Genomic DNA, 26,218 nt, shown 5'->3' with positions numbered 1-26,218 from the left:
TATTGGAAGGCATACCTAGCCCAGATGCGAGAGTGGGAGGAGCGGGGGGCTGAATCCGGATCGATATTAATTATGGCGGCGAACTCTCAAAGAAACTCGGACACAGCAGCCAGCAGATGCCAGTGCCATAATGAGAGAAGCCCCAACTCGGCTCCAAATCGAGTCAGCGCCAACAATCGGTGTCTCTTTCCCATCCTCTGCAATCGGCCGGCGTCAACTGGCTGGATCTCTACCCGTATCCGGTGTGGAAGGGATGCTCTTTGCCTCCTTTCTTCTCTATTGCGGATACCTACCACCCTACAAGTCACATTTCGTATATATGCAGTACACTGCGGTTGCCAACGTCAGATCTGAACTAGAAAGGCACAGCCTCCGTCGTCCTACACGCCCTCGTGGATATCATGTTCTGGAGACTTGTCAGAAAAACAGTAACAGCTCCATGTCTCCAGATGCTGTGCAGCTGCTTTGCAGGGGTCCGTCCCGTTCAACATGGTAACGCCAAGACCACCAACTTCAACACGCCCCAGGGCAACCTCAAATCTCAAGTACGTCTGCCACTGCTCCTGTCTCTCTCCTCTGTCGTCTACACAAGCGCTCTCAGTTGTTCGCCTGCGCGGGCAGGGCACGGGGGCTTGATGTCCCCCGCCTGTGTACGAATACGCCCTCCTCCGCCGCACAGAACTCAAGGTACATTGAGCTGTCAGTGGGACTGCAGGCGAGGTAGTTACCTACCTTGGTATGTACTGCCTCATGTTCCTCACTTGACTGCTGCTCATCTCTGGTTGCAGTCGTTGCTCCAGCCCACAGACGGGTTCTCGTCTTCCCGCAGTTATCTGCATCTGTCTTGCAGTCGGGGTGGCTTCAATATACCCGTCGTGCTCTAGCTTCCAACGGCCCTAATATCAGGGAGCGACGAAGCAGATACTCATTACGCACTTCTCAGTTCTTTCCCCCACCCCTTTTTCCCACAACGGTGCCATCATCTCAAGGGGATCCCTTCGGAAGCCTCACATCGTCTTCCCTGTCGATGACTGTGCCTGCGCGTTCGCCGCCGGTGCGGTTACAACCTAAAGAGCCTGACTGTACCGATGGACGCGCACACCAAGGACGGGACGCTGAAGCAGACCTCTTCCCCGCGTGGCCGTGTGCCGCTGCTTCGCTCTGCTTCATATTCCGCCCGCAAATACCCAATTGACTCGGCCGTCCGTTGTTCAGTCTCACACCCTTCATTAGGCAAACCTGACACTATGATGGCCGTCCGTCCGCACCTTGGGTATGGACTATAGGATGCCTACTTCCCCTTAGGAAGTCTCGTTTTCAGCTCAAACTTTATTCTCCCAGAGCCGCCCGTGATCTCCGGTCTTGTCCAGCAAGAATTTGGGCAAAGAACTGCTACCACCTCCGGCCCGACTTACCCATGGTACCCACCGTGTATTCCGGCCTACACGGAACGGACGAGCAGGCAGCAAACAGGGGGTCGTCCGTTTTGTCTGAAGGGCGAATGCTGGGGGCATGTAAATTGGAATCCTCTTTCTAGACACTCTGATTTTCGCCCACTCTTTCTCCGTGGCAACGGCCTAGAATCTTCACCAGATACAGAAGGAAGTAGGCTTCAAACAAGGCAAAAGCGGTGCCAGATGCTATTCTTGGTCTTTGGCCGGGCTGTCATCAAGGAAACCAATATTGGGTGCTCCAGCATAGGCCGGCGTAGATTCCTGTTCAGGTCGCACCAAGGTCAGACAGCAGCCCGGCCCACAGCTGATTAGCGAGGACGTCCCCGGCGCAAATCACAAAGTATCCAGAAGCGGTCGTCCACTGACATGAGTCTCGCTTTTTAGTCCGAACCGTAACAGCGGGAATCTTTGAGTACACCTGCTGGGGGCCTGGACTGACTGGGAGTGGGTTGATCGCTCTCTCATCCCATGATTGTTGAGCGAAGTCGCGAACAGACCTAGCTAGGGCAGAGAACATCAACACAAGATTGATAACCAGCATCGCGTCACGCTCTTCTCCTTCGCGTTCGCTAACTTGGACTTTAATGCTCAAAACCTCTATACTATGGTGCCGGGTGCTAGATCTGGGAAATCTCCAGTGAACGGACAGCCTGAAGCACAAACAGCCATCTTGTGCTTAACCATGCGCTATCTCGTTAGCTGCATCTCCCGATCATCAGTGCCAACCGTGGGGCAACCCACAAGCCGACGGATGGGCTTCAGTCGAAATTGCGGTATCGACTTCAGTCACCAGGGTGGATGAGAATGCCCCTACGGGCCTACGGATAGGGCGAGGTTGCGAAACTCGAGCGCTGATCGGCGGGCGCCCGTGCAGGATACATCCCGACACGACTTTGTTGCAACTTGCAGCGGCTGCATCTTGCGCTGCCAGCGGCCACGTGTGAAACAGCGGTCATCGACACTGCCAATAGCACAATGGAACTGTCGTGGTCAGAGAAGGGTGGGAAAAGTGTAAGGCAGTAAGCAGTCGTCGCCTGCATTCGCCAGCGAATCCCGTCCTTTGTCGGAGTGCCGCCAACGACTGCTGTTGGACGGCCTGCCGGCGGGCTTGGTTCATCGACACCGTACGTCAACGCATAGGTACCTACATCTAGAGACCAACCAGCACCTCAGGCTACGCAAGCGACCCTGCAGTGGAATAAGGTATCCGTAAGTAACAATGCACAGCCCGACTGGGCCTAGGGCGAAGCGGGAAGTTGCGAGCGCTGCATTGGGCTGGGCGCAGCAAAACATTCAGAACGGACGGAATCACAGGCCACCCGCCAACCCCGAGAGACAGATATTCCTCCGATGATCAGATCCAGTTCTACTGCTTCCCTACGGCAGCCCTCCCAGGGGTACGGAGTAGCGCCGCAACACATAGTTGATGGGCCGACTGCAATCCCCCGGGAGAAGGCCTAGCCCATGGATCCTTCAAGGACTGGACGAGACGGTCAAGGGCCCCCATCTCGCACACGATCGCTGTACCCAAATACTGGCAACGACTTTCAACTATGTGCACACATGACATTTGTTCGTCCGTTCGAGAACCAGCAGTTGGCTCGAATTAATGCCGTTCTCAGAGTCTTTGGAGGCTGGTTCCTCTCTGACTGAGCGTCCCACGCCATCAGATGTCTCTGTACTCATTGGCTGTTCTATTTCTGGACAATGTACGCCGTGCACGGCAGCTGCAATTGGGAATATTAGAGTCGTCTTGATTGGTGCCCTCCAAGGTGTCGTCTGTTTCAGAGTATGTGAGCGCCTAAGAGCCAATCATGTTGGTTCATCGCAAACAGCCACGTGAGATGGGTCATTTTGGCTGCGAGTGCACGGAAGCTCAGGCAACCAGGTAAGCCTCAGGCAAAAGGTGCCATTGTCAGGTTCGCGAACCTAAGGCCTGAGGCCATGAATCCGATGGCGCCCTCGTCACGCCCTGCCCTGGGGTGCTCTCAAGGCCCGACATTCAGCCGAAAGCGAGCTATCCAATTCTTCACTCAAAAAGAACGTCATTGAGGCTCTTCCATCTTTGCAACCGTCAACAAATTTCAGCGTCGAACTCCGAGCTTTCCAACAGCCCACGACAGGACATCGCTGGAGGATTAGATAGAACTCTGTCAACACTCCCGAACCCTCAGGAAGGCACAGTCGGAAGACAGAGAAGCACATTGATCGAAGCAGATCAAGTCACCCCCAAAAGGTAAGAGACAAAAACAGAATCGCGACGAGCCAGAGTAAACACTGGCCGTCCTCTTTCGAGCTTTTCCATGATGAGATTCTTTTTATTGGAGCTGTCTAAATTTCCCATGTTGAGACACTTTATTACCTTATACGCTTTGTCTGAAAAATCGCGCTCAAACCTCTTTAATGCCTACGAGCATCTAAAAACATGGTCTTCTGAATATTTGGCTAATTCGGAGACACAGATCAGATTTCTTCGCTACGACCTCTACGACTGGAAGCGACGACCACCGGCGATTCGACTTTTCCCTCCCTCTCTCTAACCGACCCGCTGATTTTTATTTCTTTCTCTTGCTGACCTAAACACATTATTCTGCCTGTTCCCGCCATTGGTGACCTTTTTGACGGCCCCACGTTCTTCCCATAATCATCCATCCATTTTGACTGCTTCCTGTCGCGCGCGCCCATTGATATCCACTTCCTACCTTCGTGGAGCTCCCGCGCCGTGCTTCCATACATACCTATACTCCGTGCCGTACCTGTCGAGCTTGCTTGTCCCGCCCCACCCAACATCGTCACTTTCTGTCGGCATACATACGCAGTAACCCATACACAAACAAAAACCCATCGATCACCACGAAAGTCATGGAGGTCGCAAATGGCATCACCGGCGCCGCAGCAGCCGCAAATGCTGGAGCGAACTCGACGGCACCTCCTCCGAATGGCGGCGATGCTGCGGCTGCTGCTGCTTCTTCAAGCGACTTCAAGCTCAAGTTCTGTACGGTGTGCGCGAGTAACCAAAATAGGTACGATACAATCAAGTCCCGTGGCCCGATTGTTTATCACGCGAGAGCAAATTCGAGCTTCTCTTCAACGTCATTACGAAACTGCCCGCATCCTCGCATCGTGTCCATGGCCCAAAGTCGAGGAAAACACATACTGACCACCCTCTGTCAAACAGATCAATGGTCTCCCACCTCCGCCTCGCCCAAGCAAACTATCCCGTAATCTCCTTCGGCACAGGCTCCCTCGTCCGCCTCCCCGGTCCCTCGATAACCCAGCCAAACGTCTACCAATTCAACAAGACCTCGTACGACTCCATCTTCAAAGAGCTCGAGTCAAAAGACACGCGCCTCTACCGCGCAAACGGCGTCCTCAACATGGTCGACCGCAACCGCCACGTCAAGTGGGGGCCCGAACGCTGGCAGGACTGGCAGGTCGGCATGCCGCGCCTCACCCACGCCGAGGACCGCGGCAGCGTCGGCGTCGAGGGCGGCGTCGTCGACGTCGTGATTACCTGCGAGGAGCGCTGCTGGGACGCCGTGATTGACGACCTCATGAACCGCGGGAGTCCGCTGAACAGGCCCGTCCACGTGATTAATGTCGATATCAAGGATAACCACGAGGAGGCCAGCGTCGGCGGGCGCGCGATTCTGGATCTGGCGAACGCGTTGAATGCCGCGGCGACCGAGGAGCGCGAGGCTGTCGGGGCGGCGGCGTTTGATGGCGGGAGTGCGGCGGGCAGGGCGAGCTTTGATGAGAGGGTCCCGGATATCTTGGCTGCGTGGCAGGATCGGTGGCCTCACTTGCCTGCTGTATGGACTCTTGCTTGGTTTTGAGAGTTGGCTGAAAAAGGGTGGAACCTTTCGGCGGCGTGTGTTTCCCTCTCCGCTTGAAAGCCGCGGGACCAAGATGCGTCCTACAGTAACGAGAAACTCCCGACTCAACAACTCAAGATGGTGAAGTGCGGATTGAAGGAGACGCTACAGTATCTACAGTACCTACAAACATTGTTTGTCCGGTACGGAAAGCGTACGGAGGCTCGGGAACACTTACCGCACGCCACCGGGATTCTAAATGAGACCGGGTGCGGCTACGCCCATCAAGATCACGATCCCGATCCCGACGCACGGACGAGATCTCCGGAAAGTCATGGTTTAATCCACGCGAGAAGCTTGCGGTTGCGGCTCTTCGGTATCGATCGACACGGTTTCCCAGGCGGCCTCTTCATCAAACGGCAAAAGGATGTACCATGCGAGCCCTGGGCACTTGAGCTCCAAAATGGGAAGCAGCTCGGGAGAAAGGGAAATGGAGCTTGCGATTCTATATATAAACTAGACCTGACATGCCAATACCCTCATCAGACGAACAAGGTATATGGCAGTCATTGACGAGTTAGACGTGGGAACTGAGCATATCGTTCTCGCGTTACAACGTGGAACGGAAGCCATAGCCGAGCTCGAAGAACAGAGGCGGCGAGAGAATCTTGGAAGATGCGGCTCCGCTAGCGAAGTTTAAGCCGGGCAAACTCACTTGGCCGTGTCAAAGGTGCGATTCATGAGAAAGGGAGACTGGAGAATCTCCAGCCGGGAAGGGAGCTTCAGGTTCGGGATAAGATACCCTCAACACACAGACAAACTACGAATTAATGACAACACTTCCCCAAAGACAAGCAAAACGATCCCTGAATCCTGATTATTTAAGCTGTGCCGAACTTGCCTTTGCCTTTTATTGTGCCCACAGTCGCGCAGAGGACCTGCAGACTACGACTGGGAGCCCCAAAAGCGCGAGAGTTCAATCAAACGCCCGCATGCCGTTACCGTTGGACCGTCGTTGGTGTCCCGTTAAGCTATCGATGCCGCGTTTCGGAGCTAGCCTTAGTCGAGGCAAGTTTCACGAAGCTTCGAGTTGACCCGTCATGGTGGTGTGGGTGTGTGTGTGTGTGTGTGTGTGTGTGTGTGTGTGCTTTCGCTGGAACGTGACCGGGGCTCGATCCCTCCCATATCTTCAAGTTCCAACGGCGGCCCTGCAGCCCTTCCGTCTCTGGGGGGCTTGACTATCCCGTAGTTAGTGTGTGTTCGGGATATGTGGTGGCCCGGGAGATCTGTGTGATTCCATAGACTATTATGCCACGGACCGTGAGGTTGCGTTGAACACACGGCCTTCTAGAAGCTTTTCGGGGTGGCCTCCTGGCAATAATACGCTGCACTATTGCTAACGCTCAGTGATGAACCGGACTTTAGTGACCTTCTCATCAGCTTGCGTCACTGCGCGTAGAACAGTAATCGGAATATCCTCCGGCTAGACGGCAGCAGTTGACTGTCGCCGCGGCGCACTGAGTTGCGCGCACAATGGCATTGTCATAACTAGGATAACTCTGTGCCCCAAACAGAATTTGTTCTCCGGTGTCACCAGATTCCAATCTCCAAGAAGGCTGTCCAGGCTTCGTCGTCATGGGGAACTGGCAAAGCCTGTATCCGTAGATTGCAGGCGGATGAACCGGACAGCCCCAGGGCTAGGAAGTCTTGGAGCGGTGGGGGTCGCGTACGCGAGCCCGCGTACCGTAAAGATCGTATCCGCGACTCCTCGTGTAACTCAGCGAACACCCGGCGAGGCCATCTCAGCCCGTCGAATGTGCGATGGCATGGCCAAGCTTCATTCCCGTCTCAGGCCCTCAGGGTGGTCGGGTCGGGCAACGGGAGGGGTTTATGCAGTCTGAAGGTACCTTGCAATGTCACATGTCCCTCTTTGAGCCTCACCTCGTGGCCGGGTCTCTCCCACCCCGGAGCGCCTGGCTCGGGAGAGTGAGCACAAGATGCTACCGGTACCGAATTAGGGTGTGTATTCAAATGTCGCCGTGAGCACGCGTGCGCTGGAAAGCACTGATGGCAGGATGATCGCGGCGCGGTAACGGTGCTGGGCAGCTGGCCTAAGAGTGGAGGCAGACGCCTTCGAGATGGGTGCCAGATTGGGGATCTGGATCTATAGAGTAGAGGAATGGATCCCTCTTTGTGATTCCAAGAGAACTAGACCAGTCGAGACTCTGGTGAGCAGAGTGTTTGTCGAACCAAAGTAGGAAGTGCAGGGCGGGCAAGATGAGATGTAATCTTAGGCGCAATAAAACGTTGCATGGGGGCCGGCGAGGTTTACGCACCGGTTGTCCGGGCAGAAGAACCAGGTATGGGGAGAGAGGTAGCGGCGGCTGAACGGGACGCGTACAAGGCACATCCCGTTCTGGAAGTGTGGGAGAGCGCTCATCAGCGAGCACCAAGCAACGGCATGTTGTCGCGATGGAACTGTTCCTGAACATGCATTCTTCCGTTGTGATTCATGGCTTTGCAACTTGCTTGCCTCAGAGTCTCCCGATTGTCTGGCCACAGAAGCTGGTAAAGGCTGAGCCAAGAGTCTGGGGTTGTCAGAGACGTCCGCATGCGTACGGATAACAGCGTAGGGCGGAATCTGAAGGGCAGAGACGGACGACAAGCAACGGTGACAGCTCGTCAAGGGGCTGCAGAGGCAAAGCTAATGCCTCGTCCTGTCGCGCTCGCCAGCCAGCGTGCAAGCATCCCGCGGCTTAGAAAGGACTCGTCTCGAAAAGGTAGGCGACTGTCGAGCTGGACCCGGCACCCCCTTGTGCAAGGATGCAAGCAAACCGCATCTCCACCATGCTTAAAATCTATCCATGTCAGTAAGGGCAGGGGAAGGAAGGGAGGGCAAGCCGCAAGGCACGTCTCTTGTCCGGATATGCCCATGCCCAAAGCTCAGTGAGGCCCTTGTCGCGGTCTCCAATTCTTATCCCATTTCCCACAGACACTGCCACCGTCGAGTGACAGGCCGGGCCCTGGAGCAAATCCACCTTTGAATTTTGCTGCTAGCGCGCGCCAGGTGTGATGAACCAATGGGTAGTGGAAAGGCCGCGCCATCACGGCATGGGTAGAACAGTTGCTCAGGGGTGATGGAGGCTGCATTGGCCCTGGAGATCTGGGCCTGCAGGGTTGCATGAATGAGGGCCGGTTCCTGAAAGTCCATTATCCGCAACAAAGAGAAGGAGGATGTCGACGTGAGGCGGACGGGATGGATGTGCCGATGGATTGACGGAATCAATGTGATAATAATGATGATGTAGGTAGGTAGAAGAGGATAGGGTCATTTGAGGTACATGTCTCTCAATGCAGTATTCAATGTATCTTTCAGCTGAGAGACGTGGGAGGAGCCATGGACTGCAGACTGTTTTTCGGCAATAACAGCAATTGCCAGTGACAGGCAAGAGAGAAAGGAGCACTTCCTTGCCGCTGCCGAATGGGCGGTTCTAGGTAGGATTTGTGGATGAACCCGCGAATCATTCGCGGTCTACCGGACCGGGACGTACAACGTCAAAGTTGCAGTGGTTACCTCCAAAAGCTCAGTTTACTCTGCAGTCTGTATGGTAATTCCCTACGAAATACTGTGTAATAATGGGTATAAGTATCATCAGTGATGAACCGTTCCTGACCCTGATTCTGTGCTTGCCAATACCCGCGTAATGTGGTAGTGAAATCCACTTACCAAGTTACCCATCAAGACGCTGATGGCGCAGCAAGGTTGGGGCAATCTTGATGATGGGAATGAGGATTCTGCGTCTCTATAATTATCAGTAGGAAGCATTCGGATATTTCTCGTTTAGTCCTTGTTAGTCAGGGTCCAAGGTAGAATATCCGCACATTCATCTGTATGTCTTGAATCGTGCCGTGTCTTTGAATTTGTCTCGTGCAAAAGACCATTGTGTCTTATCCCCTTTGCAGACCTTTTCCAATCAGGCCGGACACCGATCTGCCAGCAACATTAACCAGTCCAGTTCAGTCTTGTAGAGATTCAGCTGGACCGGGGATGGATGGGGACTCGGAGGGACCTGCGGCGCGGGCATTCCAAGCTGGAAATGAACATGTAGGACGAGACTTTTAGCCCATGGCGATAGGCTTTTCTCTTCCGGTATCCACCAGGGTTAGCTTGTTTTGACCGATCTCTGGCTTTGTGGGAGCTGCCCGTCCATGTAACGGCACTTGCCTTATCTAACCTCGACTCGAGTCACTTGTGCAACTTTGGGTTGGTCTTTGGGCTGGTCTTTGAGGATGAGGCCCGACAACGGGGATAACTTTGAGCTCCTGTCTCTCCCTCCAACGGGGAAGAAGAAACAAGTGTTTGGTGCTTGGGATGGTCTGAGCTGGCTCCCTCCATCCGCTGGGACGCTGCCATTTCGAAGGTATCGCATCAGTAGCTGTGGTTGTACGTATGCTTTGGGCCACGGACGAATAGTTGGACGGTGTGATAACGTACGGACTCATCTACCGGTAAAAAAGCCCCTTACTCGGTACTATCACCACCATTATGCGTGGATCGTCCAGAAAAAGTCATCATTGCTGATGGGCGATGAAGTATGAACATGGACATTGGGGCAAGTGGCCCCCAACATGATCCCCGGAGGTGACCCAAAAGAGATTGATCATCGCACAACCACGGTGGAGAGTCGCAATATCATCATGGGCAATTTCGCAAGTAACACGCGATGCATTCTCCAGCCATGATGGGGTGTCTGATGCACCCAAGGGTACATATCTACAGGAGGGACAAGACATGACAACGGCGGGCTGTGTTCTCCAGCGTCATTTCCCCTCCTCCACCCCCCTTGCCCCTTCCCGGCAGCGGCGCCCTTCCCCCTTCCACTAAGGTTGCTGTGCGTGCGTTCCTCCCTTTTCTTCCTCGAGATACTTGGGTGGTTGTAACTTGTATCTTCTAGCCAGTCCTTCCCTTTTACAGTACCTACGGAGTAAGGTACTTGAGGTAGGTTCCCTCCAGCAACAGCGGACAGCGCTAAGGTAAGGACAAGCTCTAGCGCCCAGAGCAGTCCATTACCACTGCAAATGCTGCCCACAACCATTATCAGTGCGTTCAGTCCATTAAAGGTTCCTACCTACCCGCTACCTATGGTAAGGTAGGTACCTAAGCGACTCGCGGGTCCTCTATTTGTCTACTTGTATCTTTCCATAGCAACCACACCACAAAAGTACACCACACAACGTAGTTCGTGGCCCAGATCCTCCCAAGTCCCCCCCCCTCCCCCCAGTGCATCCCCCAAAATCCACTGGACTCGCCCATCCACGCCCCTTTTTTTGCACCCAACCCCAAGGGCGGCAGGGCCCCAGCAGCTCCTCCTTCCGCTTCATCGATTGGTTCCATTGGTCGAGGCATCCCAGCCAGTCACCTCGACGTTTCATGCTTCACCATCTCCGTCGCGGATTCTGCTCTTGTTCTGCTTCTCTATCCGTACGTCGTTTGCCTTGCTGCATGCGCTCTGTTTTGCGTTGCTCTCGAGTTTCTGCTCTACTTTCAAGGTCGCCAGTTGCTCTTTCAACCTTTCTTCCCACACTACCTTACCATACCTTACCGATACCTTATTCTAATTCGCCTTGCGCTTTGTCTCTGCTGCAACCGCAACCGCAACTGCAACTGCACCTAGCCGCCCTTTGCATCTTGTCCCACGTCTTTTCTGCGGCATTTGCTTTTTCTCTGCATCCACCACCGTCAGAATATCCCCCTTTGACACGACATTTCATCCTCCCGCCCTGCCATGCCGTGTCGCATCCGCCGCCTGTCCATACATTGACGCTTGAAAGACAACGGATTGGAAGAAACAAGAACCCCTTTCTTTCTTTCCCACCCCTCTACCGCAATATCTCACTACCAGCCTGCGACACATTCCTCGACCGTCTCCAATACTTTCTTTATTCACCACCCCATCTCTTGAACCTGAACCTGAACCGCACGCAGTCCTGTTCGCACACCCGCCCAACCTCTAACCGGCATACTCCAAATCAAGAAAGCGAGAGAAAGGTTCTGCGACAATACGTATTTAGGTTGGCTTTTGGGTTTCCGCCTTGGTTTTGGGTACGAGCGTATACCTGATTGGATTAGCATTCTGTCCCACACGTCAGGCGAGTGTGTAGTACGAAGGAGGAGAAGAAAAACCGTTCAGCTGCTACTATCCCGACCGAATTGAAAGACCCGACCCTCGAACTCGACCTCGACCTAGGCCTCCTCCTCGATTTGGATACTCCCTTTGTTCGCTGCGCCGCGTCTCTGTTCTTTCGACAGCCTGCCGCTCATCTACGCGCGAACATACTCCCCCTCAAAAATTGCCCAGGTCTACCATGAATGGTCGCAATGCGCCTCTCTCACCTGTCTCTCTAGGTGGAAGCGAGTGGTCTGTTGGCAAATACCCGAACATCAACGACGACCCGTACGCAAAAAACCGCGGCAACATCGTATCACCCCCGAATTCAGGAGGCTCCAACGGAGCCATGAATGGCAATTTCCCCCCCGGTCCCCGGAGCGCCGGCGGTCCCTCGCCGCCGCCCTCTGTCGGCCGATCCAGCAATGGCACCAATATGTATGCGAGGAGCGAGAGCGGACGAAGTATCCGCGAGGAGCAAGCCGAGGGCATACTGGGCGAGCATTACGTCGCTTTGAAAAACTACCTAAATGGCGGTTCAGGCGGGAAACCAACACCCCCGAATAAGGCCCGCGACAAGCTGTTGCGCCTATCGTCTGTCCAGTTTCTCGAACTCAGTACCGATGTCTTTGACGAACTTTTGCGGAGACAATCCCTCGGTCGCCGACCTTCGGGTCCTGGCGGTCAGGGGCCACCCCCTTACCTGATGCCCGAATCCAACTTCCATCCCAAACGCAACCAGGCCAGGCAAAAACTGTCATCCCTTGGGCCCCCGCGCTTTCGTGATCTTGCAACTGACGTCTTTTGCGAACTGGAGAGGAGATTTCCCCGCTTTGCCGCTGGAGACATCCCTAGAGTGGGTAGCCCCGTATCGGTCCGCTCGCAGGCGACAGTCAACGGGAATGGCTATCCCAGGAGTCAAAGTCGGATGAGGCGGCCCTCAGACGCGAGCTCTATGAGAGGGGGACCACCACCGCCTGACCCTTACGGAGTGCCTCCATCACCTGGGATGCCTCCGAATGGCGACTACAACCGGCCGATGCAAAAACAATTTCAGAGCAATACAATCGTGCCGAATAAAAGTACAATGGTGGAAGAAGACGACGATGGCAGCCCGAACGAAGACGAGGAAGCTTTCGGCCTCGAACGAACCGCGACTAATCGTAGCAAGAGAAGCGAAGTCACGGAGCGGAGCGCGGTAGCATCAGAGGTGATCTTTACCCAAAATATTCTCGTATCGAGTGGAGACATTAACAACTATGACAGGCCGACAAGAAGCTTTTGGACGAATACCAGACTCAAGTCCGCGATCTGCGGGAAAAGCTTGACGTTATGGAGGATGCCATGAAGAAGAAGGACGACGAATTGAACAGCGTTCTGGATGGAGAAAGATCACGGTCAACAGCCGCGAATATGGAGAAGAAGGAATTTAGCGACCTGCGTCTTGGCCTGGAGAACAAGCTCGCCGAGGCTCAAGATCTTAACGCGTCGTTGAAGCAGGAGCTGGATCGCATGCGGGACGAACACGCTAACGAATCTCGGCAATTAAGAGACCAGATGGATGAGTTGCGCTTGTCTAGTGCGGCTGCAGGTGCAGCCAACTCTGGCAATGCAGATAGGGAGCTGCAAATGGAAAACCAGCAACTTCGCCAATCTCTACAGGAGCAGCAACAGGTTACGGAAGAGGCTCGACGCGAGGCTCGGGAATTCCTCCGCGAAATGAAGATGCTTTCGCAACAGAGCGGTTCAACTTGGCAGAAGCAGGAGGAGCTGGAGAAGACAATTGAGCAGCTGGAAGCAGAGGTTCGCGACTGGCGCAATCGCTACGCACGAACAAAGACACAACTTCGCAGCATGCGTGCCTCCTCACTGGGACTAACCGTCGAGCAAGATGCCTCAAAGTACATTAGAGAAAAGGGATTTGCACAGGATGGAGGCGCAGTTAAGGATGTCCACGTCACCAAATTCCAGATCGCCATCGACGAACTCCTCCAACGCGCGCGCGCGGAGAACCCGGACACCGTCATTGACGCTATGAAGCAAGTCGTTGTCAGCGTTCGCCGAATTACTAAGGATATCGACGAGGGTGTCGCTACCAACGACGAGCTCGCGCAGCAGCGTTCCAAGCTCAAGGGCAAGATCTCTTCGACGGCCAACCACCTCATCACAACATCCAAGAACTTTGCCTCATCAGCAGGCATCACGCCAGTTTCCCTCCTCGACGCCGCCGCCACTCACCTGGTTGCCGCTATTGTCGATCTCCTCCGAGTCGCAAAGATTCGATCCACCCCCGCTGGCGAACTCGAGGATGAGGATGACGGCACAATCACTCCCGTTGACTCGACCGGTTTCTTCTCCCCTAGAACGGCCTCGAGACAGGAGTCGATCATCCAGGAGTCTTTGCCGCCATTGGGACAGGCACCCGCACCTTTTCGTGGGCTTGGCGGTGGCCGAACCAGTATGGACTCCTCCGCTTACAGCCCCATCAACTCCCCTCGCCAGTCTGCGGACGCCTACAACCAAGCCCGGGGCGCCAATGGTATGAACGGTATGAACGGGATGGGTGGGTTCGCGGGCATGAACCAGAACGGGCCAACCAATGGCTATGGTAACGCTATGCGACAACAGGACAATCGGGCTGAAGATCTCAAGATCTATCTCGAGGACCAGACCGCGATCTTGGTTCAAAACATCCAGAACCTGGTCGGCTCCATCCGAAGCGATGCCGCCATCAACCAGATTACATCCGAGATCAACGGCATCGTAGAGGTTGTCGACAAGGTCATTGGCGAAACCGAGGCATCTGGCAATGGCAGCATGATTACCAGACTTGTCGCTTGCCGGGACCGCCTTTTGGAAGCCAGCGATCGTGGTATGGACATTGACCGCGGCCAAGATGTCGGTGCCACCGGGCGCAACGATCGCGAGTGGAGGATGTGGACGCAGACCCTACCTCCCATTGCTTTCGAAATTGCTCGGGAGACCAAGGAGCTGGTCCAGCGCGTCGACCGAATGGTCAGCAATGGAGACGACGACTTCTCTTAAACTCAGTTTGAGGCCTAGAAAAGTTTCGAATCCAACTTTCCCCCCCAAAAGATGTGTATAATCTTGAAACGACAACACCACACAACCCTCTCTTTCATCACTGGAAGAGAGTTTTGATACCCCTGCTGTCCTCGGGGCGGCTTTGCTTGCATTTATGTGTTCTGCGAGTTTTGGGACGTTGACGAAGATGACAACAAAAAAGAGGTCTACTTTTTTTTCTTCCTTGTTTTTCGTGTTTTGTCACTTGACGTATATACTATACACCCTTCCCACCTGTGGGACTTTTTTACTGGTCCCAAGCATGGGTTTTATAGAATGGGGGCTCGCTCGGTCTCTACAGCCTTGGGGCGTTTAATTTTGCTCGAGGAGTTTTGCACGCGAAGCATGAGAGAATGGAAATTCGAGGAGATTTTGACCGAAGGAGGTGGGTTTTCCTGTTGTTTTAACGTCACGCGAATGAAGTCGAAGAAAGAATTCGGAAAAGGAGGGTCCTTGGGAGACCTGCTAGGCTGCTGCTCGCCCAACACATACACTCCTGGCTATGTAATTCAGGATAGTCGGCGAGAGGGGAGAGGTTGTAGAGGACGTTTTCGATGAACAAAGATAGGATAGCCCCTTTCAAAGTATAGCTAATGCTAAAAGTGCCCCTTCGCGAGGCATGAAACCCAATCTTATAATACACGTGCAGTCTATTAGTGAAGGATGTAGGTATGAGCATATGGGTGAAAGGTGCGGCGTCTTGGGCGGACCCCGAGGTTTTTTGGCTCTGAGTACGAGCAAAAAGGTTAATAGGTCTGGCACATGACACTCACTACGATGCCACTATCGTCAAGCTGAGCAGCGGGCTTCTCCACGCGGCGGACACCAGTGCGACGGCGGCGCGGACGAACCGGTGCGGGGAGGGCGCTATGCTTTGAGTTTCTCGTACTGTACAGAAGTCTGGAAACTGATTTTGCGGTGAGGTTTAAGAGGTAACTCCCCCCTATATTCTCCGAACATCTCGACACCAGTGGTTTCTGTTGTGACCGATGTGGAAGCTTGTTGTCTCGGAAGGGGTTGTTGTTCGCGGAAGATCGGCCTGAATTCTGTGGTTGGTATGTTGGTTTTGGTTGGAGCCGCCGGCCGGGTTCATCCCTTGAAAGTTGGGGGAGCAATCCGAGGAGGAGAGGAAGTAAAGAGGGGCCGGGGAGAAGCTACCTAGCTTGCCTAGGTATGCTTGAACGACCGTTCTCTTTTCTTCCCCTGGAACGGAGAACATACGAAAAGTTGCGAGCGAGTGCGAGCATGGATTATGTCGAGTGCCCCGCTGTCATGTGCTTTAAGCCTTTCTCCTCTTGCCGTCACTCCGTATCGTAAGATCACCAACCATGGCGTTCGATTAGTATATCGCGGATGGATGTTAGTAGGGCTGACATCTCGCCAAGGTTGGATGTAAGACCTGGCCAGGAGGGGTTGGGTCTGCTCTCGGTCTGGCTTGGCTCGTCTGTATCGGGGGTAGCACCCCGGCTTTCCTTTGTGCTGTTGGTTGCTTTCCTCTTCGCGTTGCGTACGTACTGCTACTGCTGCAAGTGTCAGCTTACCTGTCCTTCACTCGTTCTGCCCATTAAGGAATCCGATCCTGATCCAGCGGGCCAATGGGCCTGGTTTCCCCCTCTTTTACATGGCTGGCTTACGACGGTCGCTGGAGCCATTGGGGAGCTCCAAACGCTGGACTCCGGCCCAGCCCTGACGTTTCTCTGCTGGGTAGCTGGTTTGGGCGATGAGTGAGACTCAGTGGTGGTTGTAGTATATGTTGTACAGGCGCGCTCATTGTGTTGTTTCGATTGCTTAAGCTTATCCATCGTTTTCCGAAAGCCCACTGAGATTCCGTGATAACTATCACAACATCTCGCGACTGTGATTACTGAACCATCTAGGACCCGACAACCACGGTCCCCGCTTGAAGCCACTTATACTTGCTGGACCCTGGATCTCGTCGATTCTCACCTTGTCCAAGAACCCACGGATGGCCAACTGGACGTCGCTTCATTCGCCTCGGTAATACAAACCACATTCGCAATCCCAGGTGAGACTACTACCGCCGCCATGGATGTGTCGAAGAACGAGTTGCATCTCCTCAGCCTGCCCCTTGAAGTCCGCCTCCAGATATACGGCTGGGTCCACGTGGCACATCCAGTAGAGCACGCGCAGCTCGCGCCGTGGTATCCGAATCCAATACATAGTGCGTACTTCTTGAGGCCCGTCAACCCCCCCGGAGTGGAAACTGAGGATTGTGCCGTACCAGGGAAAATTGTGAAAGCCATCGGCCAACCTGCAGGAGAAGAGGACGATTCCGACAGAGACCAAAAGTCCGAAGAGCCATCGCTGCTATCACCGAACCGTCCAATCTCTGGTATCCCCTCGGCGCTCCTGGAGACCAATAGGCAAATTTACAACGAGTGCCGGTCCTACCCCTTCCACACGAACGAGTTCGTCTTTGTCAACTGGTTCTCCTCAGGACTTTGGGCTGCGCGGGCCTTCACGCGCGGTCTGCGGCCATGGCAGCGGGATGAGATGCGGTGGGCGAGGCTCGAGATGCTCGGGCGGGACTTTACGGGCCCAGCGCTGAAGGAGTGGATTGAGTTGTGTGAGCATTGGTCCTTCGGGCTGCGGGGGCTGAGGCTCAAGATCCTGATAGGAGGTGGGATATTCGAACCCACTGCCCCCTTTTCCGCGCTGAAGAACAATGCAGAGGCCCAAGCCATGGGGCTGGGCTCCAAGATGACACGGCCCGATCCCAGGCCAGAATGGATCGAGGAAGGGCTGCGAAAGCTGCGGGCGTTGAGAAGGCTGGAGGTCGAGCTTTCGGTGCTGGATTGGGGCGATGGGGAAAAGCTCGAGTGGTGTGCTGAGCTTGGGAAGATGCTCAACGTCGGTAAGGAGGGGGAGGACAGCCTCGTCGTGGTGAGGTGCGTTGAGAAGCTCGAGGAGGATAATGGATCGAAAAGGCAAGTCTTTGATGGCACTGCGCAGTGTTGAGCTCCCTGCTGAGTATTACTCAAGCATAGACTGGGATATATGGCTTTCAGGGTGATGGCTGTTGGCTACTGACACTCAAAGTCCAAGCCACGAGTGACGAAAGAGGAGAGAAGCTTTTGGTCCATGGGATGGAAAGACGAAGATGGAGTCGAATGAATAGGTGACCACGGGATGAAGCGCCTGGCGTTCTGGGGATGCAACTGGGAGTATGGCATCAGGCAATGTACAGTCAGGGTTATGGTCATTAGGAATGGGATTTCCATTGTTATGAATACCTCAGGCTCCTCCTGAAAAGGTGAATGAGGCAAGACCCGATATTCACTGTCCAAGACCAAAGGTAGGTGCTATTGTTTGCTCCTGCCGTCTTTCCATCTGAAGTTGACCCTGCCGGCCTCACCTTCTTGTTTCCTTGCCACTTCGAAGAAAATCCAACTACTCTTCTTTTTCTTCTTTTTCTCTCACCAAAGCAGCCAGTCGCCTGCTACCAAGAGATTCCTCTTCCCACTCCACCTCCCGCCCTTCCCCTTCTCTTGGACCCTCGGCTTTTCTCCTCAAGCATCATCTTCTTGTACGCATTGCCTACTTGCAATATTACACAATATCCTCACCTTACAGGATACCGACCGCTCCTACTTGCGACTTTCAGGCGCTGCTTAGGTCGATTGACGACGAAGGAATTTCTTGTCAAGGCCATATTCCCTAGTACGACAAAAGTGGCATTCCTGGATATGAGGGGTCGCTAACAAGGTCACAGATTCCTGTGTTCTCGTCAAAGAGATCACATACATTCCCCTCAAAGAACATCGCGAGAACCTTACATTCACGTCAACTACTCACAAAATATCTGGTAAGTTGAAGCCAGAAGAAATCCTTGACTTTGAACAAATACTAACCATTTGCAGTGAAAATGAACGGTCACATTATGCGCGGTCGCTTCCATCCCCATTGCCCTGAGTTCAGCATTGACTATTCTACTGCTTGGTCTCCTGAGGTCCGCATTCCGGTTCTTATCCTCATCACTCTCTTCTTGATGTCGATGAACCCGACTGTCGCCGATATCATTAAGGGTACTGTTTGGATGGTTGTCAAGCCCATTGCCCTCCTCATTGGCTACTTATCTGTCGCCATCATCCGCATCCTGATCTTCCTCTTCATCGATGGACCCAAGATGATCACCATCCTCATCACCCCCGACAGACGCGACAGCGTCGACTTCCTTGGCATCGATGTTGAGAACAATACCAAGCTCAACGCCATCTGGAGCCGTCTCCACACCGAGGAGGAGTGGGTTCCCGGCGGTGTCTTCGACAAGAAGTACAAGCCGTTCCTCCCAGCCCGTAATATGAAAATGGCCGGCCCTCGTCAGAAGAAGGTCATGACCCGCGATCGTGGCCTGTCTTGCTAAATCAAGTTTGCTTGTGGGCGCATTGCCAAGTCGATGAACAAAGACTCTGTGGAGGAACTGGATCTTCTTTGGGAACCGGATCTACCGCTTGGGCCTTGTCATCGACTTCATTCGACCTGCCAGCTATTCGACTGTTCAGCAGCAAAGCATTCACGGGGCTATGGGATACGATGGATTGAATATACGGCCATGGGGGTTTTCTATTGGGGAGATTCGGGATTTGGGTTGACCTCGCTATTCATGGGCGAGCCACTAGACCTATCATCTTGGTTGTCTACTAGTCGCAGCTGATACTCGACCACGGATATTTGCAACGACGTCGGTGGACCTGCCCTGGATGATACGGATAGATTGGAGATTTCAAAATCGTCTCGGAGCCCGGAAAAGTTATAGAGAGAGATACCCACGGGCGTGCGAGCTGACGAGGCTCTAGACCATTAGACGTTGGTCAAGGAAGGGCTCCTAATGACTCAGATGAGATAGAAAGGTAATAAGACCCTGATACATTGCAAACTGATTTCTTCTGTCGCGGCTCGGTGCGGTTCAATGTTTAGTTCGACTGGGATGAGTGATGTGACGTCGAAATGGACATCCACTCAGCGCGGAAAGGTCCCGCCAGTGTGCAAGGAACTGTTCGCGAGACATTGGCCAATCGGAGCAAGGCGGTCAGTGGCTCTCTGCAGTTCATCTACTTTCTGACTCTTTGACGTCTTGAACAACGAATGCTGTTCTGAGGTACTACACGCAGAATATACATTTAGCATTCCTCCTTCTTTCTGAAGTCTCCCATATCCATCTAATGGAGCCGGCGTACTCCTTGGTCGTTGAGTCCAAAAAAGTCAATTGTACAGTTGAGCATCGAGGCGGCTCCTACCTATGTGCGGTTGCAACCCAACACGCTCAACTGCTTTTTGTTCCGCGAATATAACCCCGAAATTCTGAGTCAACTTTCAACCTAACCCGAAGCCGAAGGCATGTTAGTACTTTTGGAGTATCTATCTCGCGAAATACGGATAGCTCCGCAACAAAACCCGGTCAAGCAGGGCCGCTAACCATGTGACTTCGCGCCAGTCTCGCTCCAAAAGCCTGTCTGGTCCCCCGACCATCCGCCTCAGCCCGCCCCGCACTCCCCCCTCCTCTCTCCCACACCACCCCGGCCGTGACTCACGTCCCTCCTCCCAACCCCGGTCACCGCTGCAAGTCGTAGCAATTAGTGTCCTTGCATGCTTTCGATATCGCGCTGAGACGCGTGTTGAGTTGTATTTCCCACCCCGACGTCGGGTTGTTCGTAGAGAGGAATCGGTGTCTGCGTAGATAGGCCGTAGTCGTTTTGCATGCATTAGCTGTGTGTGTCATGTGGTTTTTGGGGGGGAGTCACTAGGTACATAAAAGACGGGAGGATTCCCCTTTCGGACGAACTTGATTGCTGACTCCTCACACATCATCCTGAGGAATTGATTTCTCCTTACAACACTTACACGTGGGACTTTGGACCTACTCTCTTTTCCCTATTCTTATTCCATTTGAGTCTTGACTGGAAGCCGCCCTACCAGACGTCCTCGGTACCTGAAAGGATTGCCAATCTTCTAGTTGAGATCTCACTCGGCATTTGAAGGGACAATCTGACGTCACACTGCCGCTATCACCATTGACCCGCTCACGCATTACGGAGTACCTCAACTGTACTACGCAACTTTCAACTCCAACCTACCCAAGATGGACGCCCGATGCCAATGCGGAGCCGTGTCCTTCAAGACGCCGCTGCCGCAACCTCTCCGCCTCTATATATGCCACTGCGAAGAATGGCACGTTCAACAACTCTCATGCACTCCTTCGTCGATTAGTGGCCGCAGTCATGCTGACTTGAGCCGTTTTTGGTTTCTAGTAAAAGGCAAACGGGTTCCGCGTTCGGGACGTCTGCAATCTTCCCCAAATTTAAGCTACCAAAGGCTGACCTGATGGGCGTCTACGCGTGAGTATTATACATACGGAGCAGGAACAGAAAAAAAGAGCACTCGTTCGAGTCGTAGGTGTGGGAGGGGGTTGTGAAGCGTGAGAGTGAGAGTGAGAGAGTTGCGAGTTGTGAAGGAAATATAGAAATCCTTACTGACTTATGAGCAAATAGGAGGCCAACTGCGTCCGGCGCCACGCTCTACTGGTGAGTAGACACCCTCCCTTACAGGAATCTGGGATCTATGAACTGACAGTTATGTGACAGCTACTTTTGCCGCAACTGCGGAACCAGACTAATCCACGCAACACCGGTATGTCCTTCCGTAACACCAGAAACAGGCTCCAAAAACGAACGCAATCTGAATGCTCGGTGACCACCTAGGATAAGAACGTCGTCTCCGTAAAGGGCGGCTGCATCGACGGCTTGGACTGGAAGACGGCCGTCCACATCTGGACTAAGAACGCCATGGTGCCAATCCCCGAAGGCGCGGAGAACCACAGCGAGGAAGCAGAGTATACCGACTACGGCGACCAACAAGAGGCGCTCGATCAGCCGACGGACCTGCGCGGGAGCGGAGGCACGCTGGCAGATGCGGTATCGGTTGACGGGCGGTGTGAGCTGAGCGGGACGACGCTGAAGGCCATTGTTCACTGATGTGAGCGATACGACTGGCGTGTGTCACGTCGGACGAGTGCTAGGAATGATGTTTGCTTGTGTCTGGTCACTAGAGGTACTTTGGTTGGGACAATTAATAAGCTTGGGGGTGGTGAAGGTAGTATTAGTCGGTTCTATGATATCCCCCAAAATTGGAATACTATGAGAAAGAGTCATCTAAGCCGTAATGCCGTCAAAACATGGAAAATTAAAAACCATCAATATGCCTGCTCTCTTCCCAGCTTAATTGCTCGGCATTCGCAGAACTCACGAACGTTGTCCGACGAGAGACTCCTCACCACTCGGCCTTCCAGTCCCGTGCGCGGGCTTGGCAACGGACTCATGCTGGTGCTGCTGGCCCTCCTCAGCGCGCGCCCCGGCGTCGGAGTGCTTGGCTGGGTCGAAGACGTACATGGGGAACTCGAGGAAGATGGTGCGCTTGAGGAACGTCGGCATGCGGACGTACAGCTGCGGCGGTAAGGGGATGAGAATGCTGGTGCGCTCGAGGTAGCGCTTGTAGCCCTCCCAGTTCTGATTCTTCTCGTAGCGCTTCTTGGCGCCGGGACGCTCCTGGAGAGTCAGGCCCGAGACGAACATGAGGAGCAGCGTCAGGAAGAAGGGGCCGAGGATGGTGGCGTAGAGTGCCTTGAAGGCTTGGCCGCCCACGTAGCCGTCGGCGGCTGCCGAGACGGCGATCATGTAGATGCCTAGACGTTGGATGCTGTGTTAGCCAAGGACTCTCTCATGAGTTGGTCTTGGTTTACTTCGTTGCGCTGACAAAGCATGGGGGAGAAGATTGGCATTGTATGAGGTGGTATCACTTGGCATTGGGTGGCAGTGTGAACTTACCAAACTGAATAATGATTTCGCCGAAATAATTGGGGTGCCTCGAGAGCTTGAAGAAGCCCTTGTCGCAAATGGCCTCGCGGCTCGGGTTGTCCCTGCGGAAGACGTACTTTTGCGCGTCGCTGACCGACTCCATGACGAAGCCGACAACGAAGAAGATGACGCCGACAATGTCGCGGCCGGTACCAAAGTCGTGCTGCGGATAGCGCGTGACGTTGGGCGAGTTGAGGACGGTAACGGGCAGGGAGACGGTCCAGACCCAGATCATCTGGAAGATCCAGAAACCGAGAAAGGGGAAGAACTTGTCGCGCTTGTCATCGAAGCGGTCGTCCTTGCCCGTCTTGAGGATGCGGAAGAGGAGGAAGGCCGAGAGGCGGGCGCCCCAGAGCATGATGAAGATGGAGGCGACGATTTGGCGCGCATGGTTGTGGCCGCTGATGGCGAGGGTGATTATGGCCACGACGACGAAATTTGTGCCGCCGGCAAAGTCTGTGAGAGATGTTAGTTTTGATGTTCATTGCTCATTTGTAGAGTGAGTTGGTGGATTTATCGAATGAGCCTTGAAGGGCCGGGTGTGGATTGGTCTTACCGGTGAGCTTGTCAAACTTGAAGCTAAAGGCTATTGAAAAGAAGAATAATTGGTATGCTACTGTAATGAGAGCCGTGATGGCTAGATAGTAGTCGTCAAGGACGTGTACAACCGCCATCTTGGGCTGCCTTCTATCTCTGTGTGTCGTTTGAATGCGAGTTATTGTTGTTGTTCTGTGGCTGCGATCTAGAGTCTGAGACGCTTGGAAATTTGTTGAAACACGCGGGGGCCACAGTCGCCGGTGCTGTAAGATGAGCCTGGATGAGAAATGTGAAGAAACGCGAGTGTTTAGCAAGCTGGCTTAAACCAACTTATCATCACCATCACGGGCTTCGGAAGCTATGGAAGACGACGTCAAAAAAATCTCCCGATGATCGTAGCTGCACATTGCTTAGCCTCAACTGGTGGTTGAAGAAGGATTACACTGTCGTCATTGACTTCTGTAGGCCCACTGCTTTGGCTCAGCTTTGAAAGAGCCCGTGTACCGATGCAGGCCAATTAGTATGATGATGGTACATTGAACTATGGCATCGATCGGACTTGCAGGGCCACCGAGGACCGGTTGCTATGTAGGTCTCTAGCCACGTTCTAGCCACGTTGGGAGGTACGAGACCGCTACCAGCCACATTACCTAAGGGAGATCCGAGATTCTCTAGCCACAATGCAGACATACGTATTAGCCATAGGCTATAGCCGCCGTCTTTAAGCTTGTTCGGAGCTGCCGCCGCCACATTGCGTGCAGGAGGGGATGGGCTGAATTACATCAGCATGCACTCGGACCGTTGTAAGGCTCTCTTACCCACTGAATTGAGTGAAACGAACGAGACTGGCGTCCCCGTCTCCCGATCATGACATGCTGATCCCTGGACTTAACCGCAACATCCTATTGAAGCAACAGGTCGGAAGGGGGCGTTTGTCTAAGGTATCATGTATCACAGTGTCTTGGGGCCCCCTTCCTCATTCAGGTCGGTGCACAGTCGCATTAACCTTCACTGCGACTGCTGCACATGAACTCGGTGCTTCGGGAAGCGCTCGTCTCGACACCAACTGCCGTTCCGGGACCATTGTCCTGAGATAAGGTAGGTGGCCATCTCTCAGTTCCTTATTCCGTTCCCGAGCAGGAAAGCAACACAGACTCACCTCACCCACGACGCCGGAGAGAGGTCTCTTATTATTTCTCATCAAAACGTGCTATTATCTGGGCCGGTATCACCATCGCCAACCGCTAATGACGGTCCTGGTCTTCTTCTGGCCCGTGGCACGTTCATCGCCTGCAGCATGCACCAGAACGCACATTATCTGCATGTCATCAAACGTGCCGCCCGGGCTCTCGCTCGTTTGACCCATTGCTTCAGCACGCATGTCGCCCCAGCCACTTGAGGCACGAAAAGCTCATGATTATAGCAAAGGTGTTCATTTTCTCCTCGCCTTGGGACGACCCTCGTTGTGTCAATGCCGTTTTCCCTTCTTCCAGCAAGAGAAAGAGCCTGCTCTAGTCTACAGATACTACCTTACTGTACTGCGTACGCAAGCGCAACGTGTTTGGCGACAGAAGCTGTCTCGGCGATGGGCTCATCCTACTGTCCGAAGGGACGATGCGGAAAAATGGCAAGTTGAGACGAAGACATCCATGGGCTCATCACTCATCAGTCATCCACAAATGCCGCGCATCCTACGAGAACTGCATCTGCATCCGTATCCGCGCTTCTTTTCGTCTTTGGCCCCTCTATTTCGCCACGTAGCGAGAGCAAGAGCAAGAGATGGGCGCCGACCACCTCGCCTGTCATCGACCTGTACTGGATGCTCCATCTGAAAGGCCCATCCCACGCTGTTGATCTTCACGTGGGTGCGAGGCAAGGTGGATGCGTGCGTCCCGCCTGTCCAAGTGTCGATGAAGCGCTGACACCTTTTTGTTTTGTCGTGGGCCCCGACCCGACGACCTCTCCCAAGCCCACCAGTCGCAATGCATTTCGTGCAGCGGTAGCCGCCTGGGCCCTTGGAGAGTCTGGGGAAACGAAATGAGAGTTTTTCGTGATTGCGATGCGGGTTCTATTTTCAACGATCGTCACCACGAACACGAGTCAAAGAAGCAGTTTGCAGCAGTTCCAGCAGTAGCGGCAACGTCGTTGATGGCGGCATGCTGGGATTGAACGAAAGCCAAAAAGAATTTCCCGCATACCCGTGGGAAACATTGTTTCACCCATCTACGGATACCTCGTTGCTGGTGTATCCGTACAGATCCAAGACGTAGTGTACTGGACATTGGAGGGATGAGAGCCAAGGATGGATCATGGAGTGGGATGCCTATGGCACCCGTGGCCACCGAGATTTTGAAGCCGCCATCGGTCTTTCGCATCATGTCCGCCCCTCGCATGGCTTCCTCATCAAACTAGCATCACGTCACACATCACGGACACGGACACAATGGGATGGGATGGACCATCGTTGAAGTCGAGTCTCGACGGTTCATCGTTGCAGTTGCCCTCTAGAAGCTAGCGTTGGCTTGCGTTGGCTGTCACTTGGGCTAGTGGCCGAAGGGTGTGGCTCGCAGGTCTGGCGCTCTCGCAGTTTCGGAGCCCTGGCGCGAGTTTGGGGGGCTCTGGTGGCTCTGTTACTGTGCCCCCCGTCTCAGACGGTCTTCGTCTGGGGCATGTCTCACACCCTTGAGCCCAGCAAGCCCAGCCCAGGGTTCTTCCTCGCCAGCGCCGTGGAATGATTGGAATGCTTCTAACCTCTCTCGACGCCCTCCCGGACCCTTCTGCAGCGGCTCCACGACGCCTTGCTTCACACGGCCTCCATCTCCGATCGACCTTTTCACGATCCCTAGCCCGACCCGACAATGTTGGACATGGATGGGGTGAGCCATACTGCGTAGGCGGGCATGCAGCATGGCGGGGAGCGGGCCCCTGGCGTTTCTTGGCCGCCCTGAACCGCACTGATCGAGTCTGCAGCGTTCCTGGCAGAAACCCTGGTCTCCCTTGCTCCATCGAGAGTCGATTCAGTCAAATCAGAAGACTTGTCGCCTTCGACAAGACGTCCATCGTACCAGTTCTAGGCCCCCGTCCAGCTTCTTTTTGCCCTGTCTGGCTGCTCGTCCACCATGAAGCGGCGAAGCCCACCCCGGCTAGCCATGGCCAAGCATTGGCAAGCATTTTGGCACCCGGTGCGCCGAAGAGCCAATCTGATGCTGCATGGCTAGGCATTGACATGGGCCAATTCGTGATTCTCGACGGTGGTCCCCTTTTCGATTAATCTTTGCGGCTCCCGCAAC

General features: G+C 54.0%; 9 protein-coding genes across 9 annotated transcripts; 6 read left to right on the top strand and 3 right to left on the bottom strand.

The window, feature by feature from the left end:
• Window positions 1-4,316: 4,316 nt before the first annotated feature.
• On the top strand, window positions 4,317-5,290 carry CPAR01_01069 (RNA polymerase II subunit A domain phosphatase SSU72; the record flags this gene model as incomplete). The annotated part of the gene is made up of 2 exons (XM_060485359.1): window positions 4,317-4,477; window positions 4,633-5,290. 2 exons carry the CDS (start codon window positions 4,317-4,319, stop codon window positions 5,288-5,290), a joined length of 819 nt encoding a protein of 272 aa, XP_060356216.1.
• Window positions 5,291-7,708: 2,418 nt separating this feature from the next.
• Window positions 7,709-7,882, bottom strand: CPAR01_01068 (uncharacterized protein; the record flags this gene model as incomplete). The annotated part of the gene is made up of 1 exon (XM_060485358.1): window positions 7,709-7,882. One exon carries the CDS (start codon window positions 7,880-7,882, stop codon window positions 7,709-7,711), a length of 174 nt encoding a protein of 57 aa, XP_060356215.1.
• A 2,818-nt stretch (window positions 7,883-10,700) lies between these two features.
• CPAR01_01067 (uncharacterized protein) lies at window positions 10,701-11,390 on the top strand (the record flags this gene model as incomplete). Its single annotated transcript, XM_060485357.1, has 1 exon — window positions 10,701-11,390. One exon carries the CDS (start codon window positions 10,701-10,703, stop codon window positions 11,388-11,390), a length of 690 nt encoding a protein of 229 aa, XP_060356214.1.
• A 245-nt stretch (window positions 11,391-11,635) lies between these two features.
• Window positions 11,636-14,481, top strand: CPAR01_01066 (uncharacterized protein; the record flags this gene model as incomplete). Its single annotated transcript, XM_060485356.1, has 2 exons — window positions 11,636-12,646; window positions 12,703-14,481. 2 exons carry the CDS (start codon window positions 11,636-11,638, stop codon window positions 14,479-14,481), a joined length of 2,790 nt encoding a protein of 929 aa, XP_060356213.1.
• A 2,085-nt stretch (window positions 14,482-16,566) lies between these two features.
• CPAR01_01065 (uncharacterized protein) lies at window positions 16,567-18,904 on the top strand (the record flags this gene model as incomplete). Its single annotated transcript, XM_060485355.1, has 4 exons — window positions 16,567-17,429; window positions 18,146-18,201; window positions 18,254-18,346; window positions 18,402-18,904. 4 exons carry the CDS (start codon window positions 16,567-16,569, stop codon window positions 18,902-18,904), a joined length of 1,515 nt encoding a protein of 504 aa, XP_060356212.1.
• Window positions 18,905-19,804: 900 nt separating this feature from the next.
• Window positions 19,805-20,244, bottom strand: CPAR01_01064 (uncharacterized protein; the record flags this gene model as incomplete). The annotated part of the gene is made up of 2 exons (XM_060485354.1): window positions 19,805-19,859; window positions 19,958-20,244. 2 exons carry the CDS (start codon window positions 20,242-20,244, stop codon window positions 19,805-19,807), a joined length of 342 nt encoding a protein of 113 aa, XP_060356211.1.
• A 376-nt stretch (window positions 20,245-20,620) lies between these two features.
• Window positions 20,621-21,512, top strand: CPAR01_01063 (glutathione-dependent formaldehyde-activating enzyme; the record flags this gene model as incomplete). Its single annotated transcript, XM_060485353.1, has 5 exons — window positions 20,621-20,739; window positions 20,790-20,876; window positions 21,030-21,062; window positions 21,123-21,168; window positions 21,240-21,512. 5 exons carry the CDS (start codon window positions 20,621-20,623, stop codon window positions 21,510-21,512), a joined length of 558 nt encoding a protein of 185 aa, XP_060356210.1.
• Window positions 21,123-23,065, bottom strand: CPAR01_01062 (uncharacterized protein; the record flags this gene model as incomplete). The annotated part of the gene is made up of 4 exons (XM_060485352.1): window positions 21,123-21,508; window positions 21,788-22,219; window positions 22,362-22,847; window positions 22,948-23,065. 4 exons carry the CDS (start codon window positions 23,063-23,065, stop codon window positions 21,123-21,125), a joined length of 1,422 nt encoding a protein of 473 aa, XP_060356209.1.
• Window positions 23,066-25,668: 2,603 nt separating this feature from the next.
• CPAR01_01061 (uncharacterized protein) lies at window positions 25,669-26,199 on the top strand (the record flags this gene model as incomplete). Its single annotated transcript, XM_060485351.1, has 1 exon — window positions 25,669-26,199. One exon carries the CDS (start codon window positions 25,669-25,671, stop codon window positions 26,197-26,199), a length of 531 nt encoding a protein of 176 aa, XP_060356208.1.
• Between the last annotated feature and the right edge of the window lie 19 nt (window positions 26,200-26,218).

Source organism: Colletotrichum paranaense, assembly GCF_030867605.1.
Source record: "Colletotrichum paranaense strain IMI 384185 chromosome Unknown Scaffold_1.1, whole genome shotgun sequence".
Classification (NCBI taxonomy): domain Eukaryota; kingdom Fungi; phylum Ascomycota; class Sordariomycetes; order Glomerellales; family Glomerellaceae; genus Colletotrichum; species Colletotrichum paranaense.
This window is presented reverse-complemented; position numbering and strand designations above follow the sequence as displayed.